At 39.4% G+C, this 24,538-nt stretch overlaps 1 protein-coding gene across 2 annotated transcripts in view; it reads right to left on the bottom strand.

The window, feature by feature from the left end:
* The window catches only part of LOC145980403 (centrosomal protein of 104 kDa), a 274,922-nt gene that overhangs the window by 78,250 nt on the left and 172,134 nt on the right, over positions 1 to 24,538 (bottom strand). For both annotated transcript variants that reach the window (XM_083113475.1, XM_083113476.1), the window contains exons 4-5: positions 8,138 to 8,358; positions 1,708 to 1,924 (exon numbers count right to left, since the gene is read on the bottom strand). In XM_083113475.1, coding sequence (XP_082969601.1) covers positions 1,708 to 1,924; positions 8,138 to 8,358 — 438 coding nt within the window. The remainder of the gene's footprint in view (positions 1 to 1,707; positions 1,925 to 8,137; positions 8,359 to 24,538) is intronic.

Raw genomic sequence — 24,538 nt, 5'->3', positions numbered from 1 at the left:
GAGGAGAGTCGGAGGAGCCCTATGAGGAGAGTCGGAGGAGCCATATGAGGAGAGTCGTATGAGGAGAGTCGGAGGAGCCGTGTGAGGAGAGTCGGAGGAGGCCTATGAGGAGAGTCGGAGGAGCCATATGAGGAGAGTCGGAGGAGGCCTATGAGGAGAGTCGGAGGAGCCATATGAGGAGAGTCGGAGGAGCTCTATGAGGAGAGTCGGAGGAGCCGTATGAGGAGAGTCGGAGGAGCCCTATGAGGAGAGTCGGAGGAGTCGTATGAGGAGAGTCGGAGGAGCCCTATGAGGAGAGTCGGAGGAGCCGTATGAGGAGAGTCGGAGGAGCCCTATGAGGAGAGTCGGAGGAGCCCTATGAGGAGAGTCGGAGGAGCCCTATGAGGAGAGTCGGAGGAGCCGTATGAGGAGAGTCGGAGGAGGCCTATGAGGAGAGTCGGAGGAGCCATATGAGGAGAGTCGGAGGAGGCCTATGAGGAGAGTCGGAGGAGCCATATGAGGAGAGTCGGAGGAGCTCTATGAGGAGAGTCGGAGGAGCCATATGAGGAGAGTCGGAGGAGGCCTATGAGGAGAGTCGGAGGAGCCATATGAGGAGAGTCGGAGGAGCCCTATGAGGAGAGTAGGAGGAGCCCTATGAGGAGAGTCGGAGGAGCCCTATGAGGAGAGTCGTATGAGGAGAGTCGGAGGAGGCCTATGAGGAGAGTCGGAGGAGCCATATGAGGAGAGTCGGAGGAGCTCTATGAGGAGAGTCGGAGGAGCCGTATGAGGAGAGTCGGAGGAGCCCTATGAGGAGAGTTGTATGAGGAGAGTCGGAGGAGCCCTATGAGGAGAGTCGGAGGAGCCCTATGAGGAGAGTGGGAGGAGCCGTATGAGGAGAGTCGGAGGAGCCCTATGAGGAGAGTCGGAGGAGCTGTATGAGGAGAGTCGGAGGAGCTGTATGAGGAGAGTCGGAGGAGCATTATGAGGAGAGTCGGATGAGCCCTATGAGGAGAGTCGGAGGAGCCCTATGAGGAGAGTCGGAGGAGCCGTATGAGGAGAGTCGGAGGAGCCCTATGAGGAGAGTCGGAGGAGCCCTATGAGGAGAGTCGTATGAGGAGAGTCGGAGGAGCCGTATGAGGAGAGTCGGAGGAGGCCTATGAGGAGAGTCGGAGGAGCCATATGAGGAGAGTCGGAGGAGGCCTATGAGGAGAGTCGGAGGAGCCATATGAGGAGAGTCGGAGGAGCTCTATGAGGAGAGTCGGAGGAGCCGTATGAGGAGAGTCGGAGGAGCCCTATGAGGAGAGTCGGAGGAGTCGTATGAGGAGAGTCGGAGGAGCCCTATGAGGAGAGTCGGAGGAGCCGTATGAGGAGAGTCGTAGGTGCCTTATTAGGTGTGTCCAGGAGGCGTATAAGGTATGTCGGGGAGCTGTATGTGGTGCGTCGAGGAGCCGTATGAGGTGTGACGAGGAGCCGTATGAGGAGTGTTAGAGGAGGCGTATGAAGGGTGTGGGAGGAGTACTATATCGTTAAAGCCATTATAGTGAGTTGGAGTAAATTTCGCATAGAGTATTAAGTTTCTAGAAGCTAACAAAATCTCAGTTACACGCTATAAGATGAATTCAGCAAATAGCAAAACTTTCAAATTACATAGAAAAATTATATTGGCATTAAAAATAAGGGATGATTATTTTCGCGCAAATTATCATGCATGGATTTTCCACTACTTACCAATCACAGCCTCCTGCTTCTTCACTTCCATCTTGCGGATGATTTGAGCCACTTCTGGGTCTACGTACATCTCGAACGCCAAATCATCGTAAGGGGACGTATACTGTGGATTGCTTACCAATAGGGCCAAGTTATTGGAAGTAGCATTATCGTCATGGTCCGTGTTGTTGTTGTCCTCAACTTCCTGGCCAAGCAGGTTCAAAGCCACCAAGCCAACCTACGAAGAAAAAGATGATGGCTTAAGTCTCGCTTCGACGCTACGAACCCTAAAAGAACGGAATTTTAACCTCGCTATATATTGAAACCCTTTGCCCACAAATTGAGCTTGTACTACTGGGTGACGTTGTGCCAAACACTGATTGGTTGGCATGGTCGGAGCCTTGGAGAGGAGAGGATCATGCCGAGCCTTGAGGTATCGTCACGGGGTGTAACACACACTGAAACAACGACCCTCTCAACAACGTGAATGATGACTATGTCTGTAGGATTTGGTTTCCTTTAGTTTGTCATAGGCTCATTTTAATAATTAATTTGTCATCATGTAATACTTATGTGATTATTCCAAATTTATTAGTTCTATTGATCTTTTTACTATTCACTCCCTGAATCTCACTTGAAACTGTAGGCCCAGTGCCGATTAGCTGTCCATAAAGTTGACTTAAAACACAAACTCAATCAATCAGCTGTTCACTCACGCGATTGCGTACTGGTCCATTTAAAGTTATGAAAAATTGATTAATGTGTACATAATTAATTTGTTATATTTTCGTATTACTCATACCTTGATTCTTGATACTTGATTTATACGTAGTTAATTGTAAATGAGAGGATAATAGTTCAATTTGTTAATTGATTGAAGTTCTTGTTAATTGATTATATTATTAATTGCTTAATAAATGTTAAAGCAACTTATTTTTAAGACTTTATATCTGTAATGTGTAAGCCCCTGTAATACCTGTAATACTGCACGTTTCCACATGCGCTTTGATTTGGTACATCCTGTTTCTGTATGTATGTACAGATTAATATTGAACGTGTAATTACTCTGAATATTGGCCTTTAATGCAGCAGAGTTACAATATGAAGCCATGCAGTACAGGATCTCAATTGTCACTAAGGACTGATTTTGTTTGATTTGCTTTGCTCTATTTTACATCACTCTTCTTCCACTGATAGCTAATCGCGATGATGAGGACGACTGATGAAATTGATGAAGAGGCACTCACAAAGAACGCCCAGGTTGGGATTCGAACCAGGGACCCCTGGCGTCGTAGCGCGCTGTGCTAACCACTCCTCCACGGAGGCCATGACTTCTCTATAAATGATCAGGTAGATATGCAGTGGGTAAGTCTGAAGAAGTTTAGGCAATATTTTCACAATAAAATACCAAAGTCTCGGAATGGGATCGAGAATCTCGGACATTAAGTCTCGATCTTGTCTCGATTTTATAGAGATTTGCCTTGTCTCGTCTCGGTACAATCATGAAGCCACGTAGTGTTTAGGATGAACTTTAAACTGTAGCCCCAGTCCCCATGACCCTAACTGTGCATCAAGTGAACGTAAAACAAATTTTCTGCAGGCTCTCATAAGTTACATCTAAAGGAGGGAACCAATGGTGCCCCTGCACACGGTTGTAGATAAGCCATGCCCATCGATACAAAAGCAAGACCTGAATATAACCACCTACAAGGGATCAAGATCTCACCAGGTCGTTGGATACGAAGATAATCTTCTTTCCTTACACGGACGCCGGCTTTGTTCCGCGAGCATCATCCCATTTGGGATTCCAGCCACGTACCGAGATCATTGATCCGCATTCTTCAAAACCGTAGCAAACTCCTTCTCCACACGGTACTGGAGTCATCCACCCGAACAACAGGCGTTTTCTTGCAAGTTAAAGACACCATCTCTCAAACATTTGCGTCATTTTGTCGTGCTAATACGCCATTTTTCTTCCACACGATCAGTGCTACCTTTGACGAGTCAAGTGAAAATTATTATATATTTCTTGTTCTACATTTGTTAATCTACACAAAATTTTCCAAACTTGCAGTAGCGTGCCCATGACTTCAACGTGAAAACTTTAACTCTAAGGTGTTCTTTTTTGTGTCTATTGAAGCAAAATCATCACACCCCCTCAACGGAATGGACTGCACCTGTGACCTTGAGACACAACCACCAAGTAGGCCTTTGGCTCGCTGTAGGGTGCGTGCATGTGCCACAAACATGAACTCGGTTGAACAGCACTTGTTTATTGTTCGTGAATATTGGTGAACGAGGTTATTTAAACAATGTCAAAGGCCAAGCTACAAAACACCCGCTTACCCTTCAGGTATTACGTATGTACGTATTTTCTGTATTATCTATTTTTCACATTATGTTGACAAAAATATTCAACACAAGCTGACCACTCACCTTAAAGATAGGGCAGCGCGGTTTTTTTTACTACATGTTCCATTTCAGTGTGAACTAAATTTTCTGACAGAGATATCGTCTTGCACAAGATTTTTACACAAATTCGGGTTTTCATTTTATGGCCATTCTTTTTTCTCTCATCTTTCGTATTTTATATTTTCCGTGTCTAGCCTAACGGTATAAAATTGACTGGGCATTCTAAATCAAACTCACATCAAATGGTTCTCGCGACTTGCTTTTTATTTTCTTATACTAAGCTGAGCAGATACAGTATGCGCCAAAATATACAGTACTGAAATGAAAAGATGAACAAAAGTATAAGACATGTTACAATATAGTGACTGGTCTATATGCAACCCAAATAACAATCGTGCCTTTTGGGTTGCATAACTGTCAGGAAACCTAAAGTTAGGTTAGGTTAGGGCATGTGGAGTGGACGATTGTCATTTGGGTTGCATATAGACCAGTCACCTTTTTCAAACTCGGTCCACCTTCACGACCGCTTCCGTATGAGCGGAAATAATGCTCAACTATGAATACTTTTTCCTCCGTCGAGAGACCCATTTCCAACAACAACTGCACAACACAACTTCCTTTTCACTACTGCGAGCACGTGCAGCTGGAGCTATGCCCCGTCGACAAACGCAACCACGTGTTCAAGATGCGCGAGTTTCAGTACTGTATATTTTGGCGCATACATTATATTGTTGGCGTTCTGAAGAGCAACGCATGTTATGAACTGAAAAGGACTGGCAACAATATTACTCCTCGACTCCACTTGCATATGAAATTGACGAATAAGTGTCGCATATGATATCTGATCTCTCTCTCTGCTTAACTGAAGAGAGTTTAAGTGCGGTTTAACTGTCAATTGCCAATATCTTCATTTGTTTAAATTTTAAAAATGGGAAGTAAATTCCACTTATGCACGTTAAACTGGCTTGTTTAATGCATACGGACCTTGAAGTGAGCGCAGGTGAAGATTCACGCCTATTTATTTGGTATGAGGCAGCTATCGCCGCAACCGAATTTCGCACACTTTAGATCCAGAATTGCGCACAAATCTCACTGACCTGCTTTACGGACAGATTTTGATCCAACGTTGTCACTGAAAAAAAAAAACAGTTTTTTTCTTTAGATAAGATGAGAGAGAGAAATTAGATTAGGTTAGGTTAGATTAGGTTAAACAGAACAGAAGTGAGAACGGCTTGAGAACATTGTACATCTGACAACATCGCCCCATTTTTTTTGTGCGCAATCCTGTACATTGTGACAGCTTGCCAACAGTTTATCAGATACCACTGATAAAACCGGAAAAGTGTGCGCTATCCCGCTGTAGCCCGCAGCTATGCTATACGAATGTACAGATATAACACTGTTCCAGTTTATGAGAGTTTATTTACATAATGTGCAAGCACCTCAAGACTACATAAATCTAGTTTGTTATATAAACTCGCTGAAAGAAAAACATTGTCTCTTCACTTGGTCAGTTTGATGGATATTCTTTCAACCGAACTAATAGGTCTCCTGACTTTTTAAAATTAACCAAACAAATAAGGATTCAGTGTTAAATCACTTCACCACGTAGTATGGAAAAGAAAGTTCATGAATTAACTATAATTATGTGAGAGTGCAAGTTCGGAACTTAAAAACATTATGGAATGTACTTAGCCTTCTCCTCCATATCGTGGTTGCTCGGACACCTTAACGACGTGTCTACCTGGAGGAAATACCACTTTCTCTCCCTGTGTCAGAATCCAAAATGCGCTGCCTGAATGGCTGCGAGGTTGCACAGAAGCTTCGTTATGAAGTCATTGCGTAACTGATTTTATTTATCTCTGGTGGCATTAATAAACATGATCCCATCAAACTGCAAGAAATGAAAGCGAGGTAAACAAAATGACGCCTCCGTGCGCACAACGGTTCATACACTATAGATGGATTTCATGTGATGTCAGGATTCGCACCGTCGCCATGTTTGCGGCAAAGCTCTTTGTAGGTCTCCCTTATTGCACAACACTAGATCAACCTTGCGTTTCGACTTAACCGGGAATGATTTTATTGTTAGGTTAGGCTAGCTAGGTTTAGTTCTCTTAGCATAAATAATAAAGTTTCAATGTGTTTATGCTAATAGAACCAAATCTAACAACGTAGACATTCCTCGTCTGACGTCAGAACGCAAGGTTGCTCTAGTGTTGTGCGATAAAGGAGACCCGCTGTTTGTCTTCTGCAAGGAAATACCCACCACACAGCGTTCGTTACACCTGCGCCAAATGCACGTTTGTTGTTAGTCCTGTGTAAAATGTCGGTAACATTGCATAAAAATGCAACGAAAAGGTCAACTCTAGTTCACCTGTGTTTATTACTTGAACCAGCTACATCGAATCAGTTTGTTTTCATATTTATTAGTGGTTTTCCCGCTCGGGGTGGGAGAAAGTGGTCATCGACGACCGTGAGTTCAGATTTACTGAAAATTCCAAGACTCAGCCATTATCTTCCGTGTTTCCTTTTAACGTTTGTTCAAGCGCAGTAATTTCAAATGTTGAGTTGTTCAAAAACAGTAATTTCACTTCTTGCTTTAACAATTTGGAATATGCAAACTTCAGTGACGGAGTGGTTAGCACAACGCACTACGATGCTAGGGGTTCCGGACTCGAATCTCGGCCTTGGCATGACTGACCTTAACGACTAGCCAAATATAGCAGAAAGAGGAAGTAAAATAAACCAAATAAATCAATCAATTTGAGATACTTTGATATATCATTAACATGTTTTAACCAAGCAGTGCTTTTTTTCTGACAGTAGGCAAAACCTACTACCGGCACCTTTTCTCACTAATAGGATAACAATTAATAACAGTTTGTGTAATGAATGAAATATAAATAATCAAGTACAAGCGTGCAATTATCAAGATGAATTAAACATTGAATGTTATCATTTTTATCGTCAAACTTATCAACACCCTTCTACCAAATAAAACGATAAGAAGGAAACGCTATTTGCAAGTATGATAAAAAAAAAAAACACCAGTTCAATCCATTTGTACTAAAAGTCACAGATAAATGCGATATATGATCTTACCTGAAAAGAAATGTTCGCCCCACCGCTCTGTACTGTTTGTTTTGTTCATTAATGTTGGCACGATTTATTCTCGCCATTACGGCGTATTCTAATCAACAATCGGAAAATTCTGTGCCGTGAATTGCACCTTCTGATCTTTCCCGGAAAATTGTAGGATAAACGTGTATGCCTAAACAACCTAATATTGCACAAAGTATAACATTGTAAACAAGGGTCAAATCTCCTCTTCGCCCGCTTGAATTCCGAATGTTTACAAGAACCCGCCACAATCATGGCTGCTCGATCCCACAATGCAACAGGTTGTGACGTAGGTGAAACACACCTATAGGCTAGAAGGTTTAACCTGACACAGTCGGCGCCAAACCGTAGATTTTCTTCTGCTAGCAGACTTTCCCGGGCGTCACGTGGGTCATTTGATGCATTGGCATAAGCCTTGGGGAGAGGGCACGTGCTTTGTTCCCAGCCTACCAGGGATCGCCGTTTCCTTCGCGTTTGGAATCTTGAGTCCTTTGTTGCCAAATTGTCATAGACGTGAATGTTCTGCTGATGTAGAGATCTGTGCTTGCACTCCCAAATGACTGCTCGCAGCACGGCCTGTCGCTACGTTGGCTCGATTTTGTCGAAACCAATGGCAACAAGACCTGCAGACGAAGGAGAAGGTTTTGGCGGGAGCCGTGCCAGGTTAAACCTTCTGCCCTATAGACAAGTGTTTATATTTGATATTTATGTAAAATTTTAATATTAACTATTATTAATTGCTACAGCGCGTCATTTCACCAGTCGTTAATCACGTCACTGTAGTAGTCAGAGACAAAAAAAAAAAAAAAAAAAAAAAAAAATGAAACGAAAGTAAGGCGTTTCGTTTCGTGAAAATTACCATTTCGAGCTTTGATTACAAAGAATTAAATTATTGCACTTAGAGAAGACGACGTACCTGGTTGTTTGTGTTGAGGGCATTGGAGTGATTCTTATGGAGGACCAGCTTGAGGAAGCTGCCTGTGCAGGACACGGTGACCGACTTCAGCTCTCGGGCTTTGAACCCTGTGCTCTCGTTGTCCGACAGCCTGATGAATCCCAGATAAGAGAATTGGGCGTTGTTGTGGGAGATGTCTTCCCCTGGAGGGACGTTCCCCACGAAGAACTCTATCTTCTCAGCTGTGGAAGAGAAAAACGATCAAAATCAGCGACCAGTGAATTTAGGGGGTAAGCCGGAGGGGAAATCCCCCACCCCACCCGAAAATTTTGGTAACCTGTCAGAACATTCGCACAATAGCTAAGAAATTTGGCAACCATGTTTATTTTGACTATTTTCATGCACTTTAATGTAACATAAAAAGTATTTATTTCTGTTTTTTTCGTACTTATAAGCACTGATTCAGTCAAAATAATAAACGCATTTAAAATAACACGATATGCTTCAAGCTTGCGTGAAGGTGTCAACTGCTGAGAGGAACGAGAAACCCACGGTAAGTTTCATTCTTAAAATTGATTGATTGCTTTGGTATTTAAATGCACTTGATGCACAGTAAGGCTAATCGGAACTGGACCCACAGTTTATAGTAGGATCCGAACCACTATGTGCCTCCACCAGAAATCGAAATCGGAACCTCTTGATTACAAGGCGACGACGCTAGCCAGCACTGCGTCATCGAGGAGGTCCATTCTTAAAATGATAGTTGATCAGTGGCTACAATTGGATTCCAAAACGTGGGGGGCAAGGTGCCACAACTGAGGGAGTAAAGCCAGTTTTCTTTCCCTTAGGCAATAATCTTACAACTGATATGTCAGATTTTTTTTATAAAAGAAAAGACATCTTGGAATTGTAAATTATACTTGAGCTCAGGCCCGTAGCCAGAATTTTATCTCTTTTTTTGGGTGGGCTCATCCTTTATTAGCAACCGCCAACTGAAGGCGAGAAAGATTAATTTCTCAGTATGTTACAACTTATTATACAAAATGTTTAATCCTGTTAAGGAAGTAACATTTATTGAGACTTTACTCTATTTAAAGTAAATATTTGTAGGAACCCCTCCCCTGGCTACGTGCCTGCTTGGACTTATAAAAATGTAGGCTATTTTTTAAAAATGAAAATAGTCTGTGGATTATATAGCCTATGTACTTTAATAGTAAACTTTGTTGTTATTGTTATTTTAATGACACAACTTGAATTCACATATATTACGTGGTATTTTAAGTATTTGAATACTTGTCATTTTCGTCAGTTTCTGCCTCTTTTTGCTAACCGCAGCGACGAGGATTAGTGATGATTAGATGAAATTACGAAGGGACACTGATAAAGAACACCTAGGTCCAGGTCAGGACTCGAACCTGATAAGTCTAGTGGCGAGTCCGAAACTCGACCACCTGACGCACTTGGCTATCCAGCAGACGTATTATATTTTAAAAACACGAAATGAGTAATTTTTGAAGTTACTGCACTCTACATGCTATTCAATTAGAACACTACTGTGTCGTTGTATAATGTAAAATTGCAATGTACAGTGGAAGCGGTGCATTGCAAACATTAGATCAACCCTCTGCATCGTAATCATAAACATCTTGATAGATTTGCGACATGTTTTCGACATAAAAGTCAAACCTCAACAAGGTATTGGAAATCACACTGAACGATTCCACATAAAAGCACATGTTATCCTTGTCGATTCGATGACCCGGCAAACCGCAGCACCCATAATGGCCATCGATGAACCAGATGTGTGCATGCGCTAATTACACTGCGGTACGTACGTTTCTCTTGTCAAATCGGATTGAATTCAATATAATGAGACCAGACATTTGTGGTAATGTGTTGCATTAACATGTTTTAAATTTGAAACAAATGTGTGTTACTGTCCATACAATGACTTTCTGTTGTTTCCGATATGCGGATTTATTGGATTTAGCTGTTTTACCAGCTCTAAACCAAGTGTCCTAAATAAATAAGGGTACTTTAGTAGTACGGACTACCTCCAAATCGTATTCCGCCAAATACGATTCCCACTTATGGAACCTAACCTAACCTAACCTAACCTAACCGAATGACTCATGTTTGCGAGGGGATATATAATTTAATGTAGACAAATGAGGTAGTCCGTATACTACTAAAGTACCAAAATAAGTCAAACATGTAACATGATATTGTTACATCAAATTACAAATTTTGAAAGTACATAGGTTTTATATGTTTTATAAATCTAAAAATGATAAATACATTTGTTATACCTGGTTCCGATATTAAAGACGATAAAGAGTAGGGAGTGGTGTTCCTTTTTTTATTAGATTCTTAAATAAGACCTCCTTCTGATTGGTATGAAGTGGACATTGAAATACATGATAACACCATTAAGCCTTGTTTCCATGATATGAAAAACTCAATATGCTGACCAAGGCAGAATTTCTTTTATTATAAAACATAAACTAAACGTAACGTTTCAACCTTCTAGCAAGGTCTTCTTCAGACTCTGCACCAAGTACAAATGTAACAAGGTACAAAACAGGATGATATATACACAGAAATACTCCCCTCCAGACTATTAGAAAGTTGTTCTGGAACATTCTAGCAGGTGGCTTTCCCTTGACAACTTTACTTTCACCTGAAAGTGAATGTGGTTGGACTCATTATCTCACGCTCTATTTCCTTCATTCTTCTTCCTTCTTCTCTCCTCTTTCTCTCTTGTCCTTTCCACTCTTTCTAACACCATCTTCCATTTTTTGTTTATCATCAGTCCCCCATTCCAGTTCATTGTGTCTTCTTCATCTTTCTTCTCTATTTCCTTGGCCTCTTTCCATTTTCTCACTAGCATTCTCTTCTCCCTTCCTATCTGCTTAGCCTCATCCCACTCTATGTCATGTCATATTTCTCTCGTGTGTTTAAATATCGCATTTATCTCTCTCTTAAGTCGTACATCATCCCTATGTTGTTTCAACCTGTCTTTCAGTCTGTGTTTCCTTTCTCCTATGTACACACTCTGACATTCTTTACATTTCAATTTGTAGATAATCCCTTCCTCTTCCTCTTCTCTGTTTTCCTTTTTCTTGTTTGCATTCTTCGATATTCTTAAGATACTTCTCTCTCCCTTCCTGTAAGTTTTAATGCCCGCTTTTCTAAGCACTTTGCATATCTTTTCGATGGTCTTCCCCATACTCCTTATTCCAAACTTCCTCTCTTTCTCTTCCTCTTCCAATTCTCCCCTGCCACTTTTCTTCCTTCTTCTGTTTATGTCCAGTCTATCCTCCTTCTCATAGCCATTATTTTCCAGCTGTTTCCATAGGCTATTTATTTTGCCTTCTTTTTCACATTCTTTCGTGCATATTTTCTTGATTCTGTCCTCCATATTCTTTTTAAAATTTCTTTTTGTCACCTCACTTATATCACTTCTTTTGTGGCAGAATACCCCTGATGCACACTTCTTCTGATGCCAAGCGGTTTTCTTGTCTCTCTTCCTTTTCATCATTATATCTAGGAAGCTTATCTTGTATTTTTTTAAGTACATGATGAGCATCCTCCTGGTCTAGTTTTCATTTCCACATAGATGAATTAACTAAATTAATTTCATATAAATGGTGGTTTAATCTGATGTGACCTGATCTCAGTCTTGGTAAAAAAGTTAAAAACTTTCTGAGTATATTAAATGTATAAATCCATGGAGTCTTGCTTCTTAAATTTAGTACATTTTTGTATGAATGACCCATATATGTAAATTTTTGTTTGAAGCCATATCTCCCAATCCTCTTGAATTTTGTTTTTAACGCTTGGTAACAAATCTGTATATGTTAGTAACATATTTGTTCTGTGATCCATTATTCTCCGTCGTCGCCTTCTAGTCAAGGGGGGATCCCTTCGATACCCGGTGGAGGCACATAGTGGTTCTGTAGTTCCAGTCCCAATTAGCCTTAGTGTGTATAAAGTGGACTTAAAACATCAACTCAATCAAAGAATCAATTCCTCCCCCCCGTCCGGTTTTGGAACTCAATCACCGCCACTGCTCATTCTTCCATTTTGAAGTAAATTCTAAGTACCTTTTCGCCGACCTCTGTTGCGGAGTGGTTAACACAGCACGCTACGACGCCAGAAGTCCCGGATTCGAATTCCGACCTGGACATGGGTGTTCTTTGTGAGTGGCCCTCTATCAATTTCATCTTTATCATCACTCATCCTCATATTCGGGATTAACCAAAAGTTTCAGAAAAGCGAAGTAAAATAAACCAAATCAATAATCAAGGAAGTACCTTTTCACAAATGCAAATAAAATGTATCCAATAAAAATTTCGAAATGGAAAACGTAATTTTTAAGGAAGGCGAGTTTATGTTATGGATCTCGGCGTTTATGACCAGTGGTGTGCGTGCACAGGATTTTCGAAAGGGGGGGGGGAGGAATTGTTACTTATATTCTTTAGTAGTCTGCTCTCATTTTGCCATCTTTTCCTGCTTTTAACGTTCTTTTTTGGGAATACTGAGCCAAATAGAAGGGTGGAGGCAGTGGCGGTGATTGGTACCAAAACTTACGGGGGGGCAAATACAGTATATCTCCCTTTGTAGATAAGGTTTAGCATAGTGCGGGGACAAAAGTGGCGAAAAGTGTAGGGGGGCGACTGCCCCCTAATCGCCGCGACTGGGGGGAGGTATGACCCCTACGAACTCCCCCTTGGGTACGCCACTATTTATGATGTCCTATTAACATCCAATGACGTCACACTGTAACATCTGAAAATTCCACAAGTAACTTAATAGAATTTAACATTTTTATTGAACGTTACCCGATTGCTGAAAGGAATGAGATAAATAGAAGAAAGAAATATAATTCCAACCCTAACTGAATGAAACTTCTGCACATATTCCAAAGAAACTGTAGGCCTGGTAGCTGTAACGTTACGGCCATGTAATCAGCGGGTCCTGGTTTCGATCCTGTGGAGACACATTACACAGTGATTCGGATAATACTTACAACTGTAGACTCAGTCCCGATTAGCCTATCTGAGCATAAAATGGACTCAAACTCTGACAAAAAACTTTTTGTACAGTGGGATCCATGAGTATTGACGTGCAAATTGTCCATTACTATTTTCATTAATTTTTCTCTTACATTCTATGTGTTTTTAAGCGATGAATTTTTATGTATGCTGGTGTGGAAGCTTTCAACAGCTTGTTTTGAGTTTTCCTTTGATACTTGAAGCTCTTATTGGATCAAATAAAGTACACGAACATGGTGATGGACAATTTGCACGGTAATACTCATGGATCCCACTGTACAAGGAAACTAGGGTGCCTCTTTAGTGGTAGCGTTGTCGCCTTGTAATAAAGGAGTCCCGGTTGAGGCACATTGTTAAGTGATGCGCATCCCACTTTAGCCTTTCTGAGTGGACTTAAACATTGGAGTAAAACAGCTCCAATTGCAGAGAACATCATATTTCTAAGTTGGTTATTCTACGTCACTTTTTCCCACCTCTATAGGTTATTCGCAACGATGAGGATGGTTCACGAACTGATGAAATAGATTTTGGGGCAAGCACACATCCTTAAATTATCAGGATTCTAGCGTAGAACCTTTGGCTTCGTAGCGACATAAGCTAACCATTCCGCAACAGAGGTTGGCCAAAGAACATACCGAACATGCACGAAAATCGATGGAGGATTATGGCTCGTGATGATGATTGATCAAAATGTCTTGTGCTTGTGTCAGCGGTAATATGGGGGATTTGAGACCATCACTCAAAGGGTTAACACAAGAGTAGAAGCTGAAAGAAACAGATACGAAATACACGAGCCAGTTTCTAACGTTTTTATAATACCACAACCATATTTCATGTTGGTACCGTATCGTACCAAAGGCGCTGGGTAAAACTGACAAGTTTGTTGTTATCCTTTACCTAACAGGAAGCAGACAAGGGAATGCTTAAATACGAAAACGTTGGGTGTTGAAGGTAGATGTGGACGTGATAGGCGAGAGTCGAGGAGTGTTGGTGGTGTGGAAAAAGTGGGAGCTGCAAGAGAGTTTTTGAGACAGTGATGAGAGTGCGGAGTGAAATCTGAGAGGGAAGTCAGATATGTGACAAACGCCATTATTGAAAAGACAACCTGTGGGAATAATCATCATCCGAACGGTAGGCAAGTAAGATCCTTTTCTTAACAATGTTCATATCGATTCAGTCGTGGAGAGTATGAAACTCATTTCTGGTTCAAGTCAATACTTTTGCCATTCCTTGTAACGAGATCTCTTTCACATCTCACTTTCAGGCCAAGCGAGTAGTGGGAAATATGATAGGATAAGGACCACTTACAAGTGTAGGAAAGGCGAGGCTATTTGATTGAACAATCAGATTTGCTTATACTTGAAACAAAGCCAGGAGGGGCCTATACCCCAATTTTTTAGGTGTGATATGCTCTGATTTTTAAGAAATTCAGAATTTCTAGTGTAGGAAAGGCGAGGGCCCACAATCTGATTTGCTTGCACTTGAAACAAAGCCAAAAGGGGCCTATACCCTAATTTTTCAGGTGTGGAGGTTTGGGTTTAAGTCCTCATAAAATGTGAAGCCTCCTCTGAAGGCAAAATGATAATATTTTTGCCTTGTAAACAAAAGGCTCTCGGTTCGAGTCCTGATAGATTGAAATACATGTGGCAAAAATAAAATCTCCACAAGTGAGATTTTGAGAATAATTACTGCTACTTGATAGCCCCCAGATCTGAAACCCTTCTTTCTCCTCTCCTCAGACAGATTCGGCCATGTGTGTAAAAGCTATATCTGTGTGATTGTTGTTTATAAACTTGTCAAAAATATGGCTTTTTTGTATGAAAACATGCAATCCTGAATACAATTCTGGTTTTGTCTTGTTCTGTTAATATAAACACAAGTGAGACTTACAGAATATTTATTGCACAGTTCAAAATCCAATTTTGAATTGTATTTAGTTGATATAGAGATGAGGTTTTAAACCTGGTGAAGTGTGTTTTACATCAGCAAAACTATCACCAAAACCTATTTACTGCTGTTGTTTAGGTATAAAAGCACCAGCTTAGCCACTAACTGCTAAACCCAACTGATATTTTTATTAAGTATAAAATTTTGAATTGAAGCCCAGAAAATCTTATATAATAAACAACAAGAAAAAATGCCAAAACAAAAATATTGCAATCAGTGTAATAAAAATATATCTAGTTCTCATTGGGCTAGGCATTGCCGTATTTGTAAGCCTAGGAAATGCAGAAAGGCCATGAAAATGTGTCCAAGATGCCATAAAATATTAAGCAAGGCATATTACAAATGGCACAAGTGTAATTCTTATGTACAGTCATCAGCATTGCCCTCACAACCATCTACATCTGGTCTGAAAAGAAAGCACGAAGCACCTCTTAATGCTGGACCGGCAAAGCAGCCACGCTATGAACCCATCCATAGCAGTTTTAATGGCCAATTAAGAGATTATCGGTTTGTATCAGAGCCAAGATGTGGTATTGAGAATTTTTTGAACAGTAAAAAACCTGATCTGCAGGCAATTCTAAATGCACAAAATGGCTCTTATAAGCTGTCCCTCAAATTGTTTACAGAATATAAGAAGCCAAACGGCACAAAATTTACACAGCCCCACATAACAGAAACTGTACCTGTATATTCAAATGCAAATTCAGACACAATAATAAGCAGGTTGATAGATCAATTGAATATTAAACACTCTGAATTTGAGGCAAGAGAGTCTGGATGGAGCCTATGCGGCTCTTTACACAAGTTATATGTTAATATTTCTGAATTCAGCCCATTACAAGGTTCTACATATTTGCCATTACCTGCTAATATTAAAAACATAAAAGCTGTGGTTAATATTAAAAATAATGATGAGAAATGCTTTTTGTGGTGTATATTAGCTGCTTTGTTTCCAGTTGTAAGGCATCCTGAGAGAATAACTTATTACAAACACCATGAACATGATTTTGACGATGCAATGGAGGGTTTAGAATATCCAATGTCTGTACAGAATATTGATAAATTTGAAAAAAGAGCCAGGGATATAAACGGCAAACAATTATCTATTAATGTTTTTATTTGCTCCACTGGCCGTGATAATTGCTCAATAGAACCTCTCAGAATCAGTGCATTTGATGATGAATCTGCTATTCCGATTGATTTGCTCTTAATTGAAGGGGGTGGCAAATATCATTACACTCTGATACATAATCTTGAAGCTTTAGTGAGAACACAACTAGACAAATCTAATAGAATATTCAAGTTGTGCAGAAGATGTTTACGTGTATTTGATGGTCAAAAAACAACAAAAAAAGTTCCTGAATGTAATACAGAAATTGCCAAAAACAAGTTAATTGAGCATCTGAAATATTGTGGCAATCATAAACCTGTTCATATGGTGATGCCCAATCCAAGTGAAAATTGCAAATTCAAAAAGTTTGAAGCCTTGTTGGAACACCCAGCATATATTGTCTGTGATTTTGAATCAAATCTCAAATCTCTTGCATTTTGTAGCCCAGATCCTGAAGAATCCTCAATTACACCATACCAGCTACATGAGCCTTCCAGCTTTTGTTATGTGGTTGTACAGGATGGGGTTGTTACCAAAATAGATTTATACATGGGACCAGATGCCATCAAAGAATTTGCACATAGAATAGAAAATGAGTGCCGTGACATAGCATCTAACATCTTATTAAAATCAAAACCTATGTTGCCTTTAACAGAGGATCAGATTGAAGATTTCAACAATGCAGAAAAATGCCCACTATGTGATTCTGAATTTTCAGATACAAATATCAAGGTACATCACCATTCTCATACAGATGGTCGATATAAACAGGCCCTGTGTAATAGCTGTAATATTCAGATCAAGAGACCAAGATTTGTCCCCATATTTTGCCATGGAGCATCCAATTATGATTTCCATCATCTGATCAGGTACGAGGGGTTTGAGAAGCAGAATTTAAATATTTTAGCTGAAAATGATGAGAAATATATATCTATTAGCAAAATAATTAAAGTTAATGGATTTTCTATTCAAATAAGATTTCTTGATTCTTACAGATTTTTACCTGCTAGCGTGGATACACTGGCCTCTCAATTACCTGATGATGGATTCAAAATCACACGTGCAGTGTTTCCAAATCTGGACCAGAAATTAATTAGGCGAAAGGGTGTATATCCTTATGATTATGTTACAGATTTTTCTAAATTTGATGAGTGTTCCCTGCCTCCACAACATGAGTTTTACAGCAAAATCAGAGGATCTGGAATCAGTGATGAAGATTATCACCGTGCCCAATTGGCGTGGAACAATTTAGAATGCCAGACATTTGGTGATTATCACATGGCATATTTGAAACTTGATGTGACCATCTCAGCAGATATAATGCAGACATTCAGAAAATCCTCCATGCAAAATTATGGATTGGACCCAGTGTATTTTTACAGTGCCCCGGGCCTAGCATGGTCTGCAATGTTTTTGAACACTAAAATGCAATTGGATCTTATCCAAGATCAAGATATGTATCTGTTTGTGGAGCAAGGTATAAGAGGAGGCATGGTGCAATGCTCTCAGAGATATGCCAGAGCAAATAACAAATATATGCCTGATTATAATCCAGCACGGCCATCAAATTATATATTGTATGTGGATGCAAACAGCCTCTATGGTCACGCAATGATGCAAAAACTGCCATATGCAGGGCTTGAATGGGTCGAAGATTTTAATATTGAGGATCTTCAGAACTATGATGACAGAGAACATGGCCTGTTCTTAGAGGTTGATCTGATAATTCCAGATTATTTGCACAACAAATTTTCTGATCTGCCCCCAATTCCCGAGGTTAAGTGCTCACCTGGCTCTAAACAGAAGAAGCTCATGATGACTCTGGAGCCAAAACAGGGCTATGTCATATATTACAAAAACCTCCAGTTCCTGATGAAACATGGTGTCCAAGTAAGCAAACTTGGCAAAGTTTTGAGGTTCAGGCACTCAAGATGGTTGAAACCATACATTAATACAAATACAGAGCTTCGAACATCTGCAAAGAGCGAATTTGATAAGACCTTGTTTAAATTGATGGTAAATTCTGTATATGGCAAAACAATTGAAAATGTCAGAAAACATACCGATGTTAAAATAATTACTGACCCCGGCCTGAGCAAAAAATTGGTTGCAAAGCCTAATTTCAATTACAGAAGAATTTATGATGAGCATATGGCACTTTTCAACATGAAAAAAACAAGAATTAAGTTTGATAAACCTATTTATGTAGGGGCTGCAATATTGGAATTGTCCAAATTACATATGTTAACATTGTATTATGATGTCTTGAAACCTTTTTATGGTGATAATATAAAATTGATGTACATGGACACGGATAGTTTTATTCTTGATATTCAAACAGAAGATGTTTATCAAGATATGTCACAGCCTGAATTGTTTAAATATTTTGATACCAGTGAACATACAAAGATTCAACCCCACAACAAAAAAGTGCCCGGCAAGTTAAAAGATGAGACACTTGGTGATGTTATTGTGGAATTTGCTGGGTTAAGTGCCAAGATGTACAGTTTTAAAACATGTAGTGCTGTTGTCAAAAAGGCCAAGGGCATTGGCAGAGTAACTGTGGAAAAAGAGCTCCAATTTGAGGATTACAAAAATTGCCTCAAATCATGTAGCACAAAAAGAACATCAGAATCCAGAATTCAGAGTGTGGATCACTTATTGACTAGCAATATTGTAAGAAAAGTGGCTCTGGACCCACATGATGATAAGAGATGCATTTTATCATGTGGCATACATACTTTACCATGGGGTCATTGTGATTTGAAAAGTGGGAATCAATGCCCAATTACAGAGCATGATTTGAAATAAATAAACATGCCTATGAACTTATTTGGGTTCAAAAAACGGACTGTTATGGACCTGCCAACCCCACAACCCTCTCCTGATATAATATCTAAACTGAGTGGCTTGTTAATTATTCATCTAAACAGCATACTTACAGATGTTGATGATGAAACAGGCAAAACATTGTACATATTTAACAATAATTTAAATCATTACCAATTACCTGTAGGTGGGCAATTGCAATTTATTACAACCCCTGAGGGTGATGTTAAAATTTCAGTAGGGAGAAATATTTACAGAATTAAGCACTCAAACATGATTTCTGGCACTGTTTATACTGTTTCTGCTGGTGACTGCTTATATATTGAGGTCCCTGGATCTTATGACAAGCTTATACCCTTTTTTATAGAATTAAGAATCAGATACTCTATAATAAATAACTACTAAACAAAATGCCTAATGATATTTTTGGCCATACAAGACATGAAGATCACAGTGATGAGATTCTGATGCTTGATGTCAGAGTCAAGAAATTAAGAAGTGATTTACAAGCTTTACAAACCACACTCAATGCCAGTCTTCAATTAGAAATTACAAATTTACAATCACAATGCATGGACCCTCTTCTTAAAATTGATTCTGAACTTAAACTGCTGCTTCAGAAATATACTGACCTGGCGACATTGGATAATTTTCAAAGTTTGGAAGAGGCTGTAGCAGCTCTTCAAGCCAAATTTAAGACCCAGGCTAACAACTCTGAACAATTGAAACAACAATTGGAAGAGCAAATAAATAATGTCCAAACACAGCTCCAAACAATTGTCAAAAGCATAAAATCACAAGAAGATTTTGATCTAGTGATTTCCACTCTAAAAGAACAGATTCAGTCACTCCAAATACCTAATCTGGATCCTCTGAACAATGCCATAGCCGAGGTTAAAGAAAAAATTGAGACACTTGAAAATTTTATGAACAACTTGCCATCTTCTGATGCTTTGAATGCAATAACTCGGAGTGTGGCAAATATTAAGCTGCAACTTGAAACATATGAAGATTTTGGAAAAATTCAAAGTTCCATAACCCATCTTGAAGGTACAATAGCAGCAGTGCAAAGTGATTTGGCAAATGTACTAGAATCCAGATTGCCTGGGATTGTAGATACCCTTGTCAGTGTCCAGCACCAAATCACAAAGCTTGAAAACCTCAACACTGAATCTGAACTGTCTCATTTTCATCACTTGATAGATGATATCCAAACAAAACTTGAAATTTTACAACAATCCACACCCTCTCAGGCAGATATAGCTCTGCTCCAAAATGCAATGCAAAATGTGGCCGATGCTTCTGAATTACACAATGTAAAATTGGCACTTGAATTTTTACAAAATACAGTGTCAAATTTGCCTACATCACAGGAACTTAAAAATATTAAGAGGGCAGTAAATAGGATATTGAAATCAGAAGATATCAAGAATATCCAAGCAGAGATCAAACAACTCACTCAGACAGTGGCCACTCTACCAACAAATCAACATATTAATGAACTGCATGCCCTGTTTGAGGATATCAGAAGACAAGTCCATGATCTTACTGCTCAAAATTCGAAATTGGCAGTTGTTGAAAATTTGCAACAAATTGTAGCTAATATCAAGCAACAGCTAGGGACCATGGAATCCAATCAAGCAAATGCTCTGTCTGTTTTTGCCACCCAGCTACAAGAAATTGTGCAACAATACAAAAAACTTGCTGTTGACATAAGAATCAAGCCTGGGCACGATGAGATTGTTAGAACCATCAATGAGCACCTTGAATCTGTAACAAGCAGATTGCTTACAGCAGAAAAGGAAATAACAGGCATAATCGAGAATCCAAAACATTCAGTAATTCTTGAATTGTACAGCATCCCCAACAAAGAATATGATTCTCCATTTACACCTGGTGGCAAAATATATATGCTGTCCCCTGCACAATTTTATTACCAGTTTTTTGTTGGGGGCACATTGAGACCAATCAAGATCAAATATTGGCTTCAGCCACAGGCACACCACTACCCCACCTTATCAATAACAAATGCTAACAACAAAGTAAAAATCACCAGTGTAGAATTGGAGGATTTTACAGACCCCAATACATTGGAAACAGCCTATACTGAAGATGATGGCACTCTGGAATTTAAAATACAGATAGGGGACAAATTATATTTAGAAAATCCTGCAGTCTCAGCTGCTGAACACCCTATAGTTGCAATATTCTTGTTTACATATTATGTCTAGAAAAATTATTGTTGATGAATTACACAGACAAGCCCGACATAATTTTAAGAGACTCCCAGTAGTCACAAAGGGCATAGATGATTTATGGCAAAGCGACTTGATTGAAATGGCAAGTGGGCAGTTGAAAAACTTAGACAAAATCAACAAGGGCTACAAGTATCTACTCACTGTCATAGATACATTTTCGAAATTTGCCTGGGCTTTGCCACTCAAATCCAAGACTGGAACATGTGTTACAGAAGCTTTTAGAACAATTATCAATCAGAGTGGAAGATCACCGCGCTATTTGCAAACAGATAATGGCAAAGAATTTTATAATTCAGTGTTTCAACAATTTATTAAAAGCCAGGCAATAAAACATTATTCGAGTTACAGTGATCTCAAAGCCTCAATTGTAGAGAGATTCAACAGAACCTTAAAAAATCTTATGTATAAACAATTTACACTGCAGGGTAATTATAAATGGATTAATATTCTTCCAGAACTTCTACATAAATATAACAATTCTGTCCATTCCACAATCAACATGAAACCCTCTGAAGTAATAAGCTCATCTGATGAGCAAAAATTGATCAGCACTGTTTATTATCCTAGATACCAGCCAACAACAAGAAAGGCCAAATACAGGGTAGGGGATCAAGTAAGAATCAGTAAATATAAGCACTTATTCAAGAGAGGCTTTACAAGAAACTGGAGTACTGAATTATTTACAGTGGTTCAAGTTAAACCCGGGACCCTTAACACATATATAATAAAGGATCACCGAGGAGAAATTCTCAAAGGCAGGTTCTATGAACAAGAGCTCAGCAAAACTAAACAGCCTGACACATATCTCATAGAAAAAATCATCCGCAGAAAAGGCAACAAGTTACTTGTCAAATGGCTGGGTCATCCGGAAAACAGCTGGATCGATGCAAACAAAATAATAATATGAACACCTGGGATGTTATAAAAAGGCTGCCAGAACCTGAACAGCAGAATAAGAGAAATGGAAAATTGCTGCCTGATAATATTAGGTGTCTTATTGTTGGGCCATCTGCTTGTGGTAAAACTACACTAATAGTTGATAATTTTTTATTGGCACCCAACTGGTTAGACTGGAAAAACAGGCACTTGTATATCTTCTCTAAGAGCTTGGAACAATTAAAATATCAGCAGCTGATGAAGCTATATGATGGATTGGATATTGCCACTTTTGAACCAGATGTTAAGCCACTTCATGAATGTCTCGATAATTCTGTTGTTGTGTTTGATGACATTATATTGGATAATCAAAACAAGGTTAGAAACTTCTTCACACAGGGCCGACACAAAAACATTGATTGTTTCTACCTGGCACAGACTTTTTCAAAAATACCGAAGCAACTGATCCGGGACAACAGCAATTTTATATGTGTGTTTCATCAAGACCATACCAACCTCAAACACATACATGATGAATATGTAGGTGGGGACCTGAGCTACAATGATTTTTCCAAGTTTTGCAGCAAGTGCTGGAACCAGGACAGTTATGGGTTTGTCACAATTGATATGACAAGAACACCCAACAGTGGCAAATACAGAAATAAAATCAACAATTTTCTAGACGTTGAAACATTTTCTAGACGTACAGACGTATATAAATAACCATGAAAAGGCCAATCATTGATGATCTTAAGTTAAGAGATTATCTTGTAAAAAGATTTAAGGGATGGAAATCAGAGAACCGTGGAATTTATGAAAAACACAAACAAACAGAACAGCCTGTAATTGATGCTATTAATAATTTAGGTAAAAATATCAAAACTGTTACAGAGCAAAATCAAAACTTGATCACAGAGCTTGTACCTGTAGCTGCTAGGAACATATTAGATTATCCACTCACCCCACTTTCAAGTATTCATACACCTAGTCCTGTTGCTCCTAGAAGAATTGAAGCTAGTCAAGATCCTATTGAATTGGGTCTTCTTGCTCAAAAATATTTAACAACACCTAAAGACAATAAAGATGAGGTGTTTGGCTTATATGCTGACACAGAGCTTGATGGCAGCATTATTCATAGAATTGGCAATTTCAGAGTAACATTTATGGGAGATGATATAATTGTATATTCAGAATCTCGACTCGGAGAAAAAGGTGCTTTTGTTAAGTACACCGGTACACCTGGATTGTGGGAACTGATGACTAGGAAAAGGCCTGGCAGCTATACAGATCAAGATTATGAGGATTACAAAGAAATATTAATAAAATCAGATGCTCTATACCAGAACAATGATCCCACACAAAAAAGAGTCAAGTCGAGCAGTGGGGCAAAATACAATAATTTAATCAAGCCCATATGGTCACAGATCAAGACTGGCAGTGGAATCAAACAATACAACACCCTGCCTAAAGAATTTGTGTGGGTTGATGATGTCAGGAAACTTGTAGATAGGCTATTGGTGATAGCTGGGGAGGAAAATGCTGGGAACAACAATTTTTACAATGAAAAGGTTGGAATTATGGACATGATAAGCACAAAATTGTCAAATTTTATAGTGAATGACCCTAAGGGGATTGGATATCTTATAAAAATTATTAATACTCTACCACCTAAATTTTGGAATATTTCTGAGGGTCGGGGCCTTGTTAATGACATTATAAACAAGCTGCCATTTGAACTACATATTCCAGGCTATCAGTATTGTGGTCCAGGCACAAAACTGGATCATAGATTAAACAGAGGGGATCCTGGTGTTAATCCCTTAGATGCTGCTTGTAGAGACCATGATATTGCATACAACACACATTCTGATCTTGACAAGAGACATGTTGCAGACAAGAAATTAGAAGAGGCTGCATTTGGCAGATTTGTAAGCAAAGATGCTTCTTTGAGTGAAAAAATAGCAGCATTGGGAACCACCATAGCTATGAGCACCAAACAAAAACTGGGGTGGGGGTTGTGAATATGTATATAATAAACCTACAATGAAGGCCAAGGGTGTTATGTATCAGATACCTTATGCAGGTCTTAAATCTCTTAAAACTATTGACAGTCTTTTGACCAAAAAGCAGCGCAAGAAAAAAAATTCTTGTATTGCAAAAGGGCATGGTATGAAATTGTTGCTTAGTACCCCCCAATTAAAAAAATTACAGCACTCAAGAAAAAAATCACATGTGGGGGGATTTATATTTACCATCCCTGCCATCTTAGCTGCTCTCGGGGCTGTTGGGAGCTTGGCTGGGGGTTCAGCTGCAATAGCAAAAACAGTAATAGATGCCAAGAAAA

The sequence above is a fragment of the Lepisma saccharinum genome, chromosome 27, assembly GCF_977018435.1.
Source record: "Lepisma saccharinum chromosome 27, izLepSacc3.1, whole genome shotgun sequence".
Classification (NCBI taxonomy): domain Eukaryota; kingdom Metazoa; phylum Arthropoda; class Insecta; order Zygentoma; family Lepismatidae; genus Lepisma; species Lepisma saccharinum.
This window is presented reverse-complemented; position numbering and strand designations above follow the sequence as displayed.